A 14,163-nucleotide genomic window follows, 5' to 3' on the forward strand; every position below is an offset into this window, starting at 1 on the left:
GCTCGTTATGAGCAACCATCACTCCTGTGTTCCAATGGCACGTTGTGTTTGCTATCCAAGTTTAACAGACTTATTGTGTTGTATCAACAGAATTTAAAGTTTACAACAATAACTAACAAACATAAAAAACATACTGGCTTAGTGGGTTGGTTTAGGAGATCTCCCTTGTAACCACCCCATTTACATTATGAAAGTCTATGCATTGGTTAGCATAGACCTCTGTAGCTTCCCACACACTGTGGACCTTCTGCAGTGGAGCCCCAGTATGATGTCCTGTCCCTCACATTCTGCACAAATAGGATACGCAGTGCAAGGCAGAGGAGGTAGGTTCAGGGGTGAGTAGTTAGGGTGCTGCCCTGGGTTAAGGGTCTGCCAATACGCCTGCAAGCTCAATGTTTGGTGAGCAAACCCTTAAGTCAATGTTTATCTTTTCCAACCAAAATATCCCCTGTACCTGCTTACTACATATTCCCTCATATAAACTAATTTACAGATCTTTACTACTAAAAAAAAAAAAGAATACTGTAAATGAAAATCTGAGAAATGTTGCTCACAGGTTATACTACAAACACTGTAATGGCTGGAGTTGATTCTTCATTCCAAAAAGATGACAGAGGAGATACATTCCTGAAACAGGCTTTAGGTATTTTAATGCAGGATGCAGTAATGTTGGGATCTGACAGAAACCAAAAGGTAAGAGAAATTTTGTTCCAAATTATAGATGTATATGAAGTGGTCAGGCAAGCACCATGCAAAAACCTGATTAGAATGCTTCTTTTAGAGGTTAATAGTGCAATATTAACACAAAATCTCCTTCCTGACAGCTGAGGTACCTGGTACATCACGTTTCAATTTAGGATTGCAGAGAGAGGGCTGTCTGGTGATAGCTTGGTCTCTCCTCTGTCAGAGATGACAGATTCAGTGTAATTGAATGGGTTTAACAAAAGTTCGGACGTTCCCTTTGCGTGTTGTCAAAACTGACAGAGCACCAAGTCACCGATGCAGCAAAGACCTAGTAACCCCCTGTGCCTGACCACACATACTGTGATTAGAGTGATACTCGTCTTTCTCTTCAAAGAAAAGTTTAAAATGTAAAACGAAAACATATTATTTTGTTTTTTAAATGAAAAGTAAAAAAAAATTAAAATGTTTCAAATAAATATTTAAAGGTATCCATAGACATCATCAGGGCTATACTTCCAGGGAGATCGGAAATGAAGAAAGACATAGCAAAAATAGGTGTCCAATAGCCCTTGTCGTTAAGGGTATAATTATTTGAAACAGTGGTCCAGTCACTTTTTTCAAACAAGGTAACTGCCTAGTAAGCAATGCTGTATGGGTGATCTTAAATCCAGAAAACCAAATATACATCATTTTAATGAAGGGGTTATTTTAACCATAGCTCATCTGGGGCACTGGGGATCCTTGTGTCAGCCCTGTCCAGACACCCAGCTATACTTTGCAGTTTACTAGCTATATAGTGGTGGACTGTATAGGGTCTATTTTCTTACCTTATGGAAGCATTGCAGGTTTGTGAATGGATGGAGCCAGAGGAACTACGTAAAATGTTGGATTTAAGTCTTCGTAGTAATGGAGAATCTCAGGAGGTTCTGTTGGGTTACTGTAGAGACATCATCAGGTTCAGCGTCAAGACAGGTAAGAGCCAAGCCACATGATTAATGGGGTGTACAATATTTACCTATGCATTACACGTAAAATACTGAAAAATACAGTACCTTAGAAAACCTTTTTTGATATCACTAGGGCACCCACGATTCTTCAACCAACTTTTTTCAGGATTAGATCGGCATGCGCTGACCGGTAGGATCTTGACTGAAACCTTGAACACCAGCCAGTAAGTGTCTCCTGTGCATTTTTAACACACATGAGTGATGCTGATATTATGACAGCCAATCCAATATTAAACAATAGAATGTGACTATTACAGTTTCTCACTATGCCCTAAAGTGCAAAACAATGGAAAGGAATGATGGAAACTAGGTATTGATGTTTGTGTATTCAGAGGTAGCTCTGGGACATCCTTCTCTGTGATATAGAGTACGTTCCCTGCTCACAAACATCTAAACCAGAAACATCTATACGCCAACGTTTAAAAATGTATAGCAGTTTTAATAAAAAACAAGAAAAAAAATTTAGTTAGGAAGATGTTAAAGATATCCAACTGAAGGTGGTTCTCATGGCCTTAATTACTTCAATAGATACACAAGTGCCAATTTATTGACAGCAGTAGTAATTTGAACATTTCACTATACAAGAAACGGCCTGTCTGATTTTGTCATCTATAAAAAGGCTCTTGTAGTGGCTGCATTGGCTTACAGCAGACGATGGGAGAGAAAATGAGAAAACATTACAGATACAAAAACCTTTCACGTAGTGGTGGTGCTACAACACAAGTGTTTGTAGGGTTCTTGTTATGTAATACGCATTTTATGAGTTTATACCATCATTTTCTTTATCTCTATAGATATACCTACGAGGCTGCACCTGTGTTTGTGCTAATGGAAGAAGAAGTTCTTAGAACACTGAGACATTTCATTGGTTGGAGGACAGGCGATGGGATATTCTGCCCAGGTATAAAGGGCATCATGTGGATACATCCACCCACAATTATTGGCTATATTTTATTACCTCTCCAACCTCGAAGAATCTTTTTGGTTAAATACAGATTCTTTTTTGGCAGGAGGATCACTTTCAAATATGTATGCGATGAATGTGGCACGATTTCACCGTTTCCCATATTGTAAAGAGAAGGGACAGGGTGCACTCCCTAGGTTGGCACTGTTCACTTCCGAAGAGGTGAGCAAAGAAGACAGTAGTGAATATTTTTTTTTACATTAAGATGTTAACACTATATACTGTATATATATAATATATATATATATATATAATTTGTCTGACCCTATGTGCAAGATAGAATTCCTATAATGGGAGACCAAGCACTTGCACTATCTATCTATCTATCTCCATATATTTTCTGAACTCTGCCTGTACACTATACAAGGTTTGTGTTTTAAAGAAAGGAACCAGATTTGGGGGATTTAGAAAACCGGATGGCAACAGCCTTTGTATGAACGTTATAAGGTTGCATTTAGTGGTTTTGGTTAACCCACTTCAGTTGTGGGGATTTTCAGAACCAAAGGACCAAAATATTTTTTTGGGGGTAGTTTTTTTTTTTTATATATATATATATTTTTTACATATAGTGGAAGTAGAAAGGGGAACTTTTTTTAGAATTAATTTATTTTACTTTTGTTTTCCTTTTGTTTTTGCACTGTTTCCAGTGCAGTATGGTTCAATATCCCTTTGGAGATTTCGCATATGTTTTGTATGCCAGTGATGTCATGGCGACATCACTGGGCTCTCAATCATTTTATTTATTTATTTATTTCATTTCATATTAAATTTTTTTGGAAAGATAGAAACTGTTTTTCTCCCTCTCCTCCTCCTGATCCGTTTATGCTGATAATAATGTGATCAGCAAGGAGGCTTTCATAGCCCTGTATTATTATAATATTATAATAATTGTAATTCGCCAGCAAGCGGAGCAATGTGAGAGCCCAATAGGGTCTAGAAAGACTCTGCTGAGGCTCCCCTGTCCTCAAGTGAATTTCCGATGGGTGTCAGCAGTGGCACCCACCGGAAAGGAATGCCCAATAAGATTCCTTGAATGACAGTGTACCTGGTGCTTACAGTGAGCGTCGATACAAACGATCAGCAAGCAAAGCTGGCTTCTGCCCACAGGGAAGAGTCCAGTCTCCTCCACTGCAACAAAGTCAGGACGCACCTGCACATCCTAATGGGATTCTTGCCACAAGTTTTAAGGACAGGTATGTCCTTAGAGGACTCCACGGGATAAAAAAAGTGATTCTGATGCAAATGTTGGGAAAATGGGCAATGTAGCAAGCAATTGAAAATGCATGCTTAAGGTTACAAGTAGTGCCTTTTTTTTTACCTAATTTAGCATTTTTTCATACTCTGTCAGTTCTAGTTTTGTCATATGCCATAAATATATATAACGTAAGAAGCACTGCATTTTTGGCGCTATACAAATAAAAGATAATAATAATGATAATAATAATCCTTTATATTTAGACATTCTCACACTCTCTTGCAAATAGCGTATTTCATAATTTAGTTTGTGTTTGATCATTACGTTACAAAAAGATTGACTCCATTCTTGTTTTTCTTTTTCATTACTTTTCTCCTTATTATTATTTTTTTTCTCATTTTCCAAAATTTTTTCAACATTTTCCAGAACTCAACACCAAGCAAAAAAAAAGATAATTATTCAGAAAAGTACATAATGTTCAGAAGATTCTGTTTCCAACTCACAATTTTAAGATAAACAAATTAAAACGTACTGGCTGCAACATAGACAAGCTTCATATGCTCCCTTAAACTTAGGCTGGCTCCTGAGTGCCTCCTAGAGGTAGAACTGGGGTAATGGCAAGGTAGACTTGATTTATTCAACAATTTCTGTTGTCTACTACAGGAATGGATTTTTTTACTTTAGGTCTGGGATGATGTTTTTTTTTTTAAATAGGGTCTGTTAACTATCTCAATCTTGACATCACAATCTATCAGTCAGTTTCTCCTAAAAGAGTGAAAAGTTAGTATGGATATTAGACTAGTTAGCTTAGTTAAGATTGTAAGCTTGCGGGCCGGGCTCTCTCCACCTAATGTATCGGTTTGTTTTAGTCTGTCAATTCTCGTCTTGTCATACCCCTTGAATATATGTATTGTATACTTTGCTGGTCAGAAATGCTTTTAGCTTTAATAAAGGGAAGACTCATGAAAACTTGGCATAACAAAATACTGTTGGGTATTACAAGATTCTGCAACATTCTGTTATTTGCATCTACATTACTGTACTTATACGGCTACTCCTAACTACATTAAAGAGGTGAAAGACAGCATACTTAGTACTTGCCGTTAGAAGATGCCTCTCCATGCTCAGCTGTTCTTGCTCCTCACTGGCAGGAAAGCACTCCCCTGATTAATTTTATTGATACCGTCTCTGCTACTACGTTTTTTTGTGATTTGATTAATTATAGAGCCATTACTCAGTGAAGAAGGGGGCAGCATTCTTAGGGATTGGAACAGATAATGTGATCCTCGTAAAAACAGATGACGGGTAAGGTTCTTTTTTGGCTAAGGTTAGTTTTGGTGACATTACTCTAGCACATTGCAGTTATATAAACTGATAACCAAGTAGAATGTGTAAATACATTTAAAAAGAGAAGATTTCATTTGGACACAAAATGTATTTCTATTCTAGTTCTGCTATGGTTTGACACAAGCAGAAGTTAATGTGACCCACAACAGACCTAAGTGAATGAAATTAAAAACAAAATATATAGCGTAAATAGTAAGAATAGAATGAGTAAATGTATTATATGTGTTAAAGTGGTATGTTAATTTACAATACCGTTCAAAAATTTGGGGTCACTTAGCTGTTTTTATGGAAAACAAGAATTTTTCTGGCTGTGTAACATAATTGCAAAAGGTTTTTTTTTTTATTATCAATTAGCCTTTTAAACTTAAACTTGGATTAGTGAACACAACCTGCCATTGGAACACAGGAGTGATGGTTGCTGATAAATGGCCTCTGTATACCACTGAAGATATTTCATTAAAAAAATCACAATTTCCAGCTACAATAGTCATTTACAACATTAACAAGGTCTGCACTGTTTTTCTGATCGGTTTTAATGGAAAAATTAGCTTTTCTTTTAAAAATAAGGAAACGGCTATGTGACTTCAAACTTTTGAATGGTAGTGTATGCATGGATATATTTCCAGAGAGCATCTTTTGATTACAGGGGGAAGATGATACCAGAAGATTTAGAGGACAAAATAGAGAAAACAAAGTCAGAGGTAAACTTTGTGAACTTGACATATAGTTTACAGGATAGCTGAAGGATATCACTACTATGCAATATTCACATCAAACAGGCAGGGTCCTAAACACAGGAACCAAATTCTGAACAAGAGGCAGCGCAAATAAACCAGCATTGTATTCTGGCCTCGGACTGCAGGACCAAGAGGGTAGCAATGCTCCTGATGTAAAACCAAAGGGCAGATCACATTCTTGGCCCTTTAGGCCCAGCAAATGTGCCACTGCTCAATGTGCCAGTTACAAAGGGGGGGTCTCTGATCTCCCCAACTAGTGCATTTACACTATGGAAGACTGTGCTGAATCAGATCAGCTTCTAAATACTACATTAAAAAGCATTGCATGACACAGAGGGCCAGGATGTGACATTGTATGAGGATGCAATGAGGATGGCACCCAAGGCAAATAGCCCTGTGCAATTATAGCAAACTAAGTAAAATGTAGAAAAAAATAAGAGGTCATAGAAAATGAATGTTAGATGGTTTTCCAGTCCAAAGCCAAAGGCAGTATTCAATTCAGTAAGAAACACAATTCAAAAAAGATATTATCTCTTTATTTTTCCCAACAATTATGGCCAGCTAGATGGCCAAGACTGGTTGGGAGTGGATCCTCCAACATCAGCGGGTCCCCAAACTTATAAAGAAAAATACCACAAAATCAATGTTCTTGACTGTCCATAGCAATTACAGACCTCAATTACATAGACCATTTGTGGTTTGGATTCCAGAAAACAGATTTAATTCAAAGACAAAACATATAAGAACAAACTCTTCCCTCAAGCACAAAAAAAAATCACAATGAGAGGTTACCAAAACGTATTAAACATAACAAACGTGTCTTAAGTGTGTAAATAAAAAATGTGTACATAAAATGCTAAATACAGGGATGTGAATACAAGTCTGCTGTGTGCAAGTTGCTATAACTTTAGCGGAAAGTAAGTCATACACATGTACTCTATATGGATTAAAGTATTGGGACAAGATCTTGGAGTGTTTCTGTGGGAACTTGCCCAATTATCCAGTAGAGCATTTGTTTTGTTTAGAGACACTATGTGGCCAAAAGTATGTGGATGCTTGAGCATCACACATATACTGTATGAACTTGTTGGACATCCCATTCCAAAACCATGGGCATTAATATGTAGTTGGTCCCCCTCTTGTGGCTTTAAGAGCCTCTACTTTTCTGTAAAGGCTTGAGGGAATTTTTGCCCATTCTTCCAGTAGAGCACCTGTGAGGTCAGGCACTGATGTTGGAAGAGAAGGCCTGGCAAGCAATCTCCATTCCAGTTCATCCCAAAGGTGTTTGATTGGGTTGAGGTCAAGGCTCTGTGTGGGACAGTCAAGTTCCTCCACACCAAACTCATCCAACCATGTCTTTATGGACCCTGCTTTGTGCACTGGGGCTGCCATGCTGGAATAGAAAAGGGACTTCCTCAACCTGTTCCCACAAAGTTGGAAGCATAACATTGTCCAAAATGTCTTCCCTTCACTGGAAGTATGTGGCCCAACCCTTGAAAAACATCCCCATACCATTATGCCTCTTCCACCAAACATCACCCCACTCTTTGACTTTATGTGAGTTGCTGTTGTTCCTAAAAGTTTCCGCTTTCCAATAATAATACCTACAGTTGACTGTGGAATATCTAGCAGGGATGAAATTTCGCAAACGTATTTATTGGAAAGGCGGCATTCTGTCACAGTACCATGCTTGAATTCGCTGAGCTCTTTAGAAGGACCCAATTGTTTCACAAATGTTTTTAAATGCAGACTGCATGTCTATGGCTTGAGGTGGCAAGAGGTCTGATTGAAACACCTAAATTCAATAATCCCCAATACTTTTGTCCATATAGTGTATTTGTGTCTATGTATACCCAATCAATACAAACATACACTATGCATTATTTTTTAATAGCATTTTTGGGTGTTGGTTCTGCATAAACTTTTTCTTTGTAAGTCAAGCTAGATACTGAGTAAAGGATCTTGTTTTTATATGCTATCTGTCTTCAAGAACCCGGCCCCCAGACCCACTGTACCTGCAGCAGTCAATAAACTGTAGTTTTCAATCCCATCTGGTAAACTCCCAGAGGAATAGCCCTGGTACCTTCTCCTACATTTCTATGTGCCGGCTTACATTCCAATCATTCTCATTAATATCCCATGACCGCTAAGACTGGATTCCTGCTGATGAGTATGCCTGACTCCAGCTGTTTCCCTTCAATTGCTGCTATGCTTGACCTGCCCCTAAAAAGTGAACCCAGTGAAACCCTTCAGAAAATGAATGCTGCTTAAGGCACCAAGAGATGATGGGCTGATCTTGAATATCATAAATAAACACCAATTTTCTACCTGTTGGAAAATCGTAGTATCACAGTAAATACGGGATCTCATTAAAGCCTATATTGTTTATGATGAGGAAAAATCTTTTTATTTTGTATGTAAATGATCTTTTCCACCAACTCATATCTAACTATATACTTCTGTAGGGCGCTGTTCCTTTCTTACTTAGTGCAACTTGTGGAACAACAGTGCTTGGTGCCTTTGATCCCATTCAAGACTTGGCTGATGTGTGTGAACGTCATGGCTTTTGGCTCCATGTAGATGTGAGTATCACTCTAAAGTAGACATACTTCTTTCTTTTAACTGCGACACATTTACAGCCTTATATCTACATCTCTGCCCAGATCTTTATTTCTACTTACATCAAAGTATAAATTGTTTCATTTTATAGTGAAAATCCTAATTGTTTTGTTTTAACTTGTGGCCCTCACATACTCGGAAGGCTGCATGGGGAGGCAGCGCTCTTCTATCCAGGAAACACAGACATCTCCTAAATGGTATTGAGAGGTCAGTGATACTTGTATGTTGTTAAAGGCTTATACCATAAATCTTTTTTTGTGTTGTCTTTTTTTATTATTTTGTATGCATTATGATTGCTTGCCCATATGTCTCTTTATCTCATTACAATATACTTTTGTTTAGTCCAACTCCCCACATCGACTCCCATATCACGTTTTTAAAAAAAATCTAATCTTAGGTACTCACATAAAATTACCATTTGAATATTGTCCTTTATTTTTTACACTGGTTTTGATACAGATGCTGTTTCATTGTGTTCTTATTTCAGGGCAAATTCTGTTACTTGGAACCCCCATAAGATGCTGGGTGTTGGTCTTCAGTGCTCAGCCTTTCTTTTACAAGACACAACAGTAAGTATTTTCAATAACTCTACACAAATTTGTATTTCATGTTAATTAGACAGCAAATTAAGCTCTGATCAAAAATGTAGTATTGTTTTTAGGCAAACAAGAATCGCAGACACTTAGATAACTGTAAAAGGGCATACGATTCCAGTAAGGAAGAAGTCATATAATATTATAGAGCATAAAGATACACCACAATCTGGAATGTCCCATCGTGGTTCTTTGGATTAAATGTTTTGGAATAGGTGATAGTTAAATGTTGCAGGTCATTACACTAACAATGAAATCTTTCTTGCAGGGGTTATTAGAGCGATGTCATGCTGCCAATGCCACTTACCTCTTTCAAACCGACAAATTTTACAATTTGAAATATGACACAGGAGACAAATCCATTCAGTGTGGCCGTAGGGTGGACTGTCTAAAGCTTTGGCTGATGTGGAAGGCACTTGGATCAGAAGGCCTGGAAAGACGAGTGGATGGAGCACTGGAACACACAAGGTAACAGAGAATTACTCCATTTGAATAAGATACCTCTGAGGTCACAAAACTTTGCACCTTTTTCTTTGCTGGCCCAATAAAAGTGTATCAACCTTTTTCATGTATTTTAATTATATTTTTGATTATCTATTGTTTAGTTTGTAAGGCTGGGATCCAGTATTGCATTTTATTATCAAAAACAAGCACATGCACAGCTTAAATATCTTATTACCCCTTCGAGACCAATGACGTACCAGGTACGTTATGAGAAAATGTCCCTAGAGGGCCAGTGATGTGCCTGGTACATTATGGGTAAAAATGTCCCCACCTTACCACATTTAGAAACAGCAAGACAGAGCCTTGACCCTTTGATCACTCTGCTGCAGTTCAAATAGGAGTGGGCTGAAGATGATCATATCACTAATGAACAATAGGAGTAATCTGATCATTATGGCCACTTGACAACTCCTCCCCCTCTCATCAGTGACGGCTCTCATAGAGAGACAGAAAGTCCATCTGAAAACTAATGTGCAATTTTCACCCCACCCCCATAACATCCAAAAAATATGCACTAACCATGCATGTGTGGTATTCCTGAACTTGGGGGGGTAAATACAAATGTGTATTGTGTGTTTGTTAAAAATGGGGAAATAAATTACTTATATTTGCCACAGATTTTCACTAAAATGGTTAGATAATAACTGTTAAAATGCTTCTAGTAATACTTTGGGTTGTCAACTATCAAAAAACATACTTTTGTTTAGTCCAACTCCCAATATCAACTCCCCATATCACATTTTTGAAAAAAACATTATATATATAAATTAAAATACCAGGGATTTGGTATTTCAAAATCAGGAAAAATACCTAAATACATTTTTTTTTTGTCATTTGTACCAGCCATGTTTTATTTTTATAGGTGAAACCATGAAAATGTTTGTTTTGTTCTACATTCTAGATTTTTTTTCATGCTAAATTATCTAATTATTATTTCAAAAGAAGCCACTACTTGTCCTGAAAAAAAAATAAAAAAATTTGTAGGGTTAAAGTAATTTAGTACCATAAAATTAGTGGGAAATCACCATACCTAGGAACTCTCCGGGTTTGATCGGGTTAGACTTCTCCGGTTCTCTGAGGTAACACCCGAATCCTCCTGGTTGCGGGACCGGGGTCTTGAAATGCCCCCCTCCCCACCAGTGAGAGGGGGTACATATTGAGAAGTGGGGAAGGGGGGTACATAGTGAGAAAGGGGGAAGGCAGTGAGAAGGGGGAGAGGGGGGTACATAGTGATAAGTGGGTACATAGTGAGAAGGGGCAGATAATAAGAATGAGGGGGTAGATGGGGAGAGGGGGTAGTGTGAATGCATACGAGAATGAATTAATTAATGTGTGGATGAATTGTGTGAATGCGTACGAGAATGAATGAATTAATGTGTGGATGAATTGCTTGAATGATTTGTAAGACTGCATTAATGAATATGTGTAACTGATTCGTGTGAATGAGTGAGTTTGGGGAAATGCAAAAATGGCACATGAAGGATGGGCTGTTTGCCGACAAAGATGTCTTACACTGGGCTGTTAGGGGACAAAGTTGGCTCAGGCTGGGCTGTAATATGTGTGTAATCTGGGTGCTGATCAGGTTCTATGTGGGCAATGTGGACACCAGGGCTGGTTTTGGAGTGTGCAACCTGTGACATATGCCTGTAATTTAGGGGGTGATCTATACCTTTAATGCAGAGTTAATATGTGAATTCCAATTGATTTAGACCTGCAAAGCTGGGTGTGTTTTATGCTGTTGATCTGTATCTGGTACACTCTGTTTCCATACATTATTATTGTATACCTACAAATAGAGGGTTTGTATGTCTGATTCTGTTTATTTGATCTATACCTTCAACGCTGAGTTAATATGTGATTTTCAATTGATCTATACCTGCAAAGCTTGGTTTTAGTGTTAATTCTATACCTGATATGCTATGTTTCCATACATCATTTATGCATACCTGCAAAAATAGGGCTTCTATGTGATCTATACATGCAAGTGCTGTTTATATGTGTTTGATCTATAGTTCATAGGGAGGAGGGAAAGGAGAGGTATGGCTTAGTGAATGAGGGACAAAAGGGATTGGGAATGATTTCAGGGGAGAGGACCTTTCAAAGTCATGGTCAGGGTGAGAAGGGTGAGAAGGGGGGAAGACTGCACTGACTATCACAGCCTTCCCCTAATCTGCAGTCAGTGTGGCAATTTTTTTTTGGTGTGTTAGTGGAGGGAGTGATCGCATCCTAGGGAGCGGGGCCCAAGGAAATGCTTTCTGGGGTCCAATTTTTTCAATATTTAAAAAAATTTTTTTGTTACAGCAGATTAGCTGTTTTTTCCTTGTATTTAATGTATATTATTGTTTCCATTGTTTCTTTTTTTTAGCATTTAATCCATCCATTTCTTTCTTTTTTACTTTTTGATAGATATCTGGTAGATGAAATGAAGAAAAGAAAAGGATTTATTGTAATTATGGAGGTATTGTTGGCTATAGAGCCTTACCTATGCATGTTAAGCAACTTAAAATGACATTAGGGAAATAATGGAAAACATGTAGGAAATGACCTGGCTATGGATTTGGTGGAGGCTGATGCAACGTGTCACAGTAGGAAAAAAAAAATTGAATAACTTAAAATTTTAAATTTAAAATCAGATAAATTGTTTCATGGTACTGGATTACAGTTTTTCCTCTTTAATGATCTGTTTACTGTTTTACTTGCTTATTAATTAATTTTCTCATTATTATCCAGACCAATGAATTTATAACTACCATCTATGACTGATAAGAATGAAAAACTCAGATATACCCACCAATATAATAATAAGACATTTAGGAAGTTATAGGTAATCACTCGTAAAAAATTATTTCCCTGGAATGCAGTTAAGAAAAAGCTGGAATCAACAAGAACAGCAGTCATGTCTTTACCCTTTAGAATTCGGACCCCATACCGCAGATGTATTATTTCTCATCCTCTCCCCAGAAGATGCGTTTTGTATGGGCCTACACTAGGGTGACCACATTGCCCATGTTTTCCAGGACACATATAAGTTTTACATAATGATGACCAGCACAGATGAAGTATCTGGGATGTATAGAGTCACGGAAGGGAACCAATTAGTCAGATAAACACCCTCCATACTGCAGGGTCACCCTAGCCTACACCATTCCCAGTTAATTATGGACATATTCTATCACCCTGCGGTTGTACATTAACATGTAACAATTACCTCCATTACTTCATTCCACTTTACATTTAATTTCCACCATTCACACATGAATGTCATTTATATCTATGTTTTCACAGCCAGAGTTTGTGAACCTATGTTTTTGGTATGTGCCACCAAGCCTTAGAGGTCAGCAGGCTTCTCCAGATTTCTGGGAGAGACTTGGAAAGGTATGCCTCTAATTGTTTCTGAAGTTGCTCTTGGTAAAAATATTACCAAATGTTGATCTTGTAAATTATATTTTTAAAACCTTTTTTTCTTCTGAAAACTGTTATAATGTAAGTCCATGTTGTATGGACTACGTAGGGCCAAGTCAATCAAGCTCATGGTGGTAGAACCTTCATAATACATAGAAAAGTCAGTGATTTTGGTGAATAAACCTCTACATGTAATAGTTATTTAAAATGTAGCAAAAAAATTAATAAATCTAAAATTCTTTTTTTCGATAGGTAGCGCCAATACTTAAGGAGAAGATGATGAAGAAAGGCTCCATGATGCTTGGCTATCAGCCACACAAAAACCATGTGAATTTCTTCAGACAAATTGTGGTTAATCCTGAGACTACTACGGAGGATCTGGACTTCTTTTTGGATGAAATTGAAAGACTTGGGGAAAACCTGTGAATCTGCCTTCCTCTTATATCACCTTTAAAGTCATATATAACAAAACATTTATATTAATATACCAATAAGCATAACAATTATGCAAACTGGGCTGCTTGTCTGATTTATCACAGGTAAACAGCTGGCCATCTCTGGCATTGCAGAATTATGATAAGAGAAGATAATAACTTCACTCCTTTGTGATATGGTTTTAGCATTTCTGGAATAAATTGAGCTTTAATGCTTGGCTGTTTCGTAAAGATATTTCATTAGTTTTCTTACATTGGGAAATATCCAACGGGTAGTTTATATTTCCTCTAATACACGATTAATGATTTAATATTGTGGGGTTTCTCAGCAGCCAAAACTGGTATTATTTCTTAGAGCTGTACTAAATCAAAACTGCTAAAACAAACTTTAGATACACCAACAGTGGACACTAGATGAGTCCAGGTCTCAAGAACCTCCATACTGGACTGCATGCAACCATGAATCCAAGCCATGTGTACCTCATATATTCAAATAACGAGTGGTTGTGCTTATTGTTAGTCATATATTAATAATAAGGATTTTGGGTTTCCTTAAGCGATTCACCAATCTAAACGTTGTCTTTGTTTTATACGACTTCCGCTTCTGATTTTTGTTTACTAGTTAAGAGATAATAATACTCATTTATTTCAGAAATAATAATCATTTTTTTTATTCA

The 14,163-nt window shown here is 37.4% G+C and overlaps 1 protein-coding gene across 1 annotated transcript; it reads left to right on the forward strand.

The window, feature by feature from the left end:
* The first annotated feature begins 576 nt into the window (after nt 1–576).
* LOC149286562 (cysteine sulfinic acid decarboxylase-like) lies at nt 577–13,478 on the forward strand. The gene is made up of 14 exons (XM_089493965.1): nt 577–693; nt 1,530–1,656; nt 1,765–1,855; nt 2,486–2,592; nt 2,702–2,817; nt 5,076–5,155; nt 5,844–5,898; nt 8,400–8,516; nt 8,696–8,760; nt 9,041–9,122; nt 9,415–9,614; nt 12,057–12,108; nt 12,936–13,025; nt 13,305–13,478. Exons 1-14 carry the CDS (start codon nt 577–579, stop codon nt 13,476–13,478), a joined length of 1,473 nt encoding a protein of 490 aa, XP_089350091.1.
* The last annotated feature ends 685 nt before the right edge of the window (nt 13,479–14,163 follow it).

This window comes from Sceloporus occidentalis, unplaced genomic scaffold (genome assembly GCF_023333645.1).
Source record: "Sceloporus occidentalis isolate IW3139 unplaced genomic scaffold, rSceOcc1.0.p SCAF_68, whole genome shotgun sequence".
Classification (NCBI taxonomy): Eukaryota; Metazoa; Chordata; class Lepidosauria; order Squamata; family Phrynosomatidae; genus Sceloporus; species Sceloporus occidentalis.